Source organism: Ursus arctos, unplaced genomic scaffold (assembly GCF_023065955.2).
Source record: "Ursus arctos isolate Adak ecotype North America unplaced genomic scaffold, UrsArc2.0 scaffold_3, whole genome shotgun sequence".
NCBI lineage: Eukaryota > Metazoa > Chordata > Mammalia > Carnivora > Ursidae > Ursus > Ursus arctos.
In genome coordinates, this window is record NW_026622985.1 from 96,238,492 (window position 1) to 96,243,555 (window position 5,064).

Genomic DNA, 5,064 nt, shown 5'->3' on the forward strand with positions numbered 1-5,064 from the left:
TTGTTCCCTTTTGTGTTGAATTTCTCTCTGTCATCCGCTCTTTCTGGCATTTCACTTAGTTGAGTTCTGAGAGCTCTGTTTTCCAGACAACTCTTTGTTCTTCAATGGACAGACAACAAGGAACAATTTGAGTCCTTCTGTAGAACTGTAATGAAACAAATTTCCAATCATCTGGAAAGAATTCTATAGGCATCTCCATCTATAGATTACTCAACACAAGGAACCGATCTTTCTAACAAACCCTACAGGTAAAGTGATCCCTCTGTCCTAAAGGCAAAAATAAGGGAGTAGAAGTCACAGAGGGAGATGATCCAGCAATCTAGAAAGAATCTAGAGGATAAACTTTTACTAGGGAACAGTAGAGAAAGTTTGGGGTCATCTTCTTTGAAGCGTTCACAAGGTAGAGAGCATCGATACTTTCTGCTTTGGAGTTCCACAGATTGACAATTTGTCCCTCCCCTGTTAAGGCAATCAAACCCCTACGGGTGCTAACAGTGAACTTTCTCACATCCCTTCGTCGGGAGAGCCTGGGAGACACAGCTGAGTGCACTCGCTTTGGGGAATGAGTTGTGGGGGCAGGACCACCAGAAAACACGCGGGAAATAAAGAGATTATTGGGTTCCGTTTAGTCGTCCTGAAACAGACATGAGAAAACAAAACAAGCCATCCTCACTGCTTTCATGATTAAGTCAAGCATCCCACTTTTATTCTCAACTTCATGTCTGGCATTTCGCTGCTTTAGAGCATAGAGAGCCTCCTTCTCTGCCAGTTCTCGCTCCATTTCCTCCTTTCGTTTCTGCTGCTCCAGTTTATCCTCCAGCTTTCTCATTTTCTCTTCGAACTCCTCTCTGATCTGTGCTGTCTGTCTCTCTAGCTCTGCTCTGTAAAATTCTTGTGTCACTTGGACTTGTTTCTGAATCTCCTCTTCGGCCCTTTGGTACATTTTATTGGTGTAGCATCCTCCTTTGTTCTCCACCACCACGCGCTGGACCAGGGACAGCAGCTGCGTTCTCTGGGCCTCCTGCTCAGCTCCTTCTGCCCGATTGTTGAACACGCAGTAGCGATCCCCGAACTCATCCACCAGCTCTCGGATGCCATCTGGAGCGTCCTCTAAGAATGTATCGAAACTCATGCCTTCCAACTCATCTTTGCGGGTGAATAAGAGAATCATATATCTCTTGGCTCGGGATCCAAACACTTGCAGAATCTTCTCCGTGGCCTTCTGGTCTTCCTGCGTGTACCTGCCCAGCGGGACCACCAGGAGCAGAGCGTGAGGCCCCGGGGAGGTCAGGAGGACACAGCGAGCGATCTCCTTCTTCGTGTCAGCATCCTGTACCTCGGTGTCGAAAATGCCAGGTGTATCCACGACGACAAATTCTCTCCCATGCCAACTGCTGCTCCCTTTCTTACAGACCTTGGTGACCGATTTTGCTGCCAGGCTGGAAACAAACACTTTCTCCCCAAGGATGCTGTTGCCCGTTGCGCTTTTTCCTGCTCCAGTCTTACCCACCAAGACAAGTCTCAGTTGGGAATCTCTGCAGTCTTGGGTTCCAAGCCCTGGGACACGAGAAAACAAAAGCCAGGGCATTAGGATGGACGTCTGGCTGTTTCCCCCGCGGGGCTCCTGCTCCCCTCACAGGCTTCTCCTCCACTGCCCTAGGCTCGCCTCCCGTGAGTGACCTCTGCACTCCCAGCAGCGCTACAGAAGACCCTTCTAGAGAAGCCTGTGGAACGGCTACAGAAAGCCTGATGTTCCTCCTGCAGCACTTGGGGAAGGCCCAAGGACTTTCCAGGATTCCGTGGAGCTTCTTGCTCTTAACCTTTTGTAGCCAAGTAGCCCACAGAAGAGGAAACAAAATAGTTCAAGAGGAGAATTCTGAGCTGCTGTGGGTCGCTGCTCCTCATAAGAGCAATGCAGGAAGTAACTCGAAATCGGACTTTGGGACATCTCCGCGGGAGGTCCTGCCCCAGTTTGTATTCAAAGTGGAGCTTTTCTTCTTCCCATGAAGAAGCCAGGTTCTACATGGTTCTACATGGGTTCTACAACCCATCCCCGGCCTCGCAGGGAACGAAAGGGATGCCTGGGCAGAAAGACAAAGCTCCCCGTTCTAGTTCCTGTGTGGGACCAACCTGTCAGGGACTGTGACCAGAGACAGGTAAAAATTCCTCCATTTGAAGTTAAAGACCTTAGGGGCACCTGGCGGGCTCAGTCACTAAGCTCCTGCCTTTGACTCCGGTCTTGATCCCAGGGTCCTGTGATTGAGCCCCGCATCAGAGGCTCAATCAATCCCTGCTTCTCCCTCTCCCACTAACTCCTGCCTTTCTCCCTCTCTAGCTGTCTCTCTCTCTGTCAAATAAATAAGTAAAATCTTAACGAAAAAATAAAGTTAAAGACCTTAGCTTCGAATCTAGTGACATTTTTTACATTGGAAATTAATACATTAAAGAATGATAGCCAGAAAATATGGACAGTTAGCTGAAGTGGCTATAAAATCCCTTGATAAATAAAAAATGAAAGAAAAAAAAAACCCATGAAGTTAGTGCTGGTGGAGTTATCCTTTCTTCGTTCCCCTAGATGAAGCGCATTCTCCTTCCTGGGAAAGCGGACAGCTAATCCCAGCACAGCACAGCCTAGCGATAGAAACTGCTCTCAGAATAACTGTGCCTTGAGTGAAACACCAAATCGTCCATACAGCACTTCGACACTTGTCTTCAGTAATTCTCTGCATATCTCCTTACTGTGTCTGTAGGGTCCTGGGCTTCAGGATTTGTTAAGCACAGACCCGGGAGCCCAGGGACAGAAGGCAAGGGGCAATCCCTTTTGGGTGCCTGATTCTCAGAGAAGGCAGACCCTGCTGGCCCGGCTCTGGAGTGAGGCTGGTTCCTGCATGAGGAATCCTGTATTACAACCAATCATTGCGGCGTCAAGGTGAAGCATACGTTACCACACTCACAATTACAGACACCATTATAAACTCCATTTTATTTCTCAGAAAGAGTATCACCATTTACCCAGCTCCCCAGACCAAATGTCTAGGTATTGTTCTTTTTTTTTCTTATTACTATGTTACGTTCGTCACCATACAGTACATCCCTAGCTTTTGATGTCGTGTTCCATGATTCCTTGTTTGCATATAACACCCAGTGCTCCATGCAATACGTGGCCTCCTTAATACCCATCACCGGCCTAGGCCATCCTCCCACCCACCTCCCCTCTAAAACCTTCAGTTTGTTTTCCAGAGTCCTTAGTCTCTCATGGTGCTTCTCACCCTCTGTTCCCCCCCCTTCTTTTTCCCTTCCTTCTCCTAATGTTCTCCCTGCTATTCCTTATGTTCCACAAATAAGTGAAACCATATGATAATTGTCTTTCTCTGCTTGACTTATTTCACTGAGCATAATCTCCTCCAGTCCCATCCATGTTGCTCAGAAAGTTAAAAATTGAGGTACCCTATGATCCAGCAATTGCACTACTGGGCATTTACCCCAAAGATACAGATGTAGTGAAAAGAAGGGCCATTCACCCCAATGTTCATAGCAGCAATGTCCACAATAGGCATTGCTCTTGATTCTTCTCTTTCCTTTCCTTTCCCCATCCAGCCCATCAGCGAGCTCTCCTGGCTCCACCTGCAAATCTGTCTGCTTCTCTCCACCGTGAAGCCCAGCACACTAGCTCAAGATACCATCGGCATCCATGCCTCCGGAGGAGGCTCCCAGCTGGTCTCTCTGCTTCCATGTTGTCCCCTTCTGTCAACTCTGTAAACTGGAATATTCTTTCAAAAATATCAGAGGAGAGATATTGCAGAATGCCCAACTCTGGCTTCCATAAAACTTGGAGGTATCATCCCATCGCCTTCTGAGCATTAGCAAACCATCCCTGATGCAAGTTTCCCACATCTGGTCACCAAAATCCTGGGGTGAGAGAAGTACATTTCCAGAAACCGAGAACACTGAATACAGGATGGTGAGGATTAGCTAAGGAAAAACGTGGATGGGAGTTCAGATGATTATTCAGTTAGCAGGACAGTGGAGGGCTCCAACCTGGGGACATCCCTAGGGCATCTGTAGGCCTAGAGAGAGGGAGCAGCAACTCAGGGGACAGACACAGAAAGGCCCTTTAGCAGGAGAAAGTGCAGGGGGTCCAGAGGAAGTAAATGGAGAGGAAATCAGATATGGGGGTGAGATATTTTGCTCCAGCGGGGATGAGGGCTGGCTGCCAGCACGGGACAACTCCCCTGCTAGCTGTCCTCCCCCAGCACCCCCCCCCCCACACACAGGGACCAATCCCAGCCCCCAACATCCTCTCACCAAGGCTGCTCCCAGCTTCGCTCAGGCTGGAGCACTTCAGGGCTGCCATTGTAGCAGGAACTGCTGCACAGAAAGAGACACAACTAGTCATCTTAGGGAATCGGAAAGTAAGTGGAAACCTCCCCTGGCCAGCAGTTGTTTTCTTCTGTAAACTTGCTGCTTGCAAGTTTCCCCTCCCGTATTTCCCAAAGCTTCTCCACGATCCAGATTGTCTCATCGTCAGCTTCTTCCTTTTCTCTACACAAACAAATGCTTGGAGGGCTTGGTTGGTACTGCTTCTGGGCGTCCTTCCCCAGCAATCCTAAGGATTTAAACACAGACCCTTCCACCCCCTTAGGAAGCCAGTGTGCCGAAACAATGCATTCCTTGCTAAAAATTCCTTTCTTCTTTCTTAATGTCCTCTCTCTGCCTTTATATCTTTCTTTTGGGTGGTTCAGTGGTGGGTCCCCTCTATTTGCAGGATGGGATGCTGCCTGACTCATGAATCCTCAATGAAACCAACTGGATCTTCAAATTTACTTGGCTGAATTTTGTTTCCTAACAAAGAACTCTTACTGGAGCAGACTTTGCCTAGGACAGGCTGAAAATACGAGTTGTTAAGGACAGGCTCCTCTGAGAAGAAGCCAGCCCAAAACATTTAAAACATTATTAGAGAGACAGACACTCCCTCTGTAGGAAGAGTTATTTCTTTATCCCTTAAGGATAGGGAGTAGGAAACAGCTTCTTGTAAACTGAGAAGAGAAATCACAGAATTTTTTT

The 5,064-nt window shown here is 48.0% G+C and overlaps 1 protein-coding gene across 1 annotated transcript; it reads right to left on the bottom strand.

The window, feature by feature from the left end:
- Positions 1-248: 248 nt before the first annotated feature.
- LOC125280897 (GTPase IMAP family member 4-like) lies at positions 249-4,384 on the bottom strand. Its single transcript, XM_048212965.2, has 2 exons — positions 4,306-4,384; positions 249-1,557 (listed from the first exon to the last, which is right to left on the bottom strand). The coding sequence occupies exons 1-2, from the start codon at positions 4,352-4,354 to the stop codon at positions 626-628; spliced, it is 981 nt and encodes a 326-aa protein (XP_048068922.1). The 5' UTR covers positions 4,355-4,384; the 3' UTR covers positions 249-625.
- Positions 4,385-5,064: the final 680 nt, after the last annotated feature.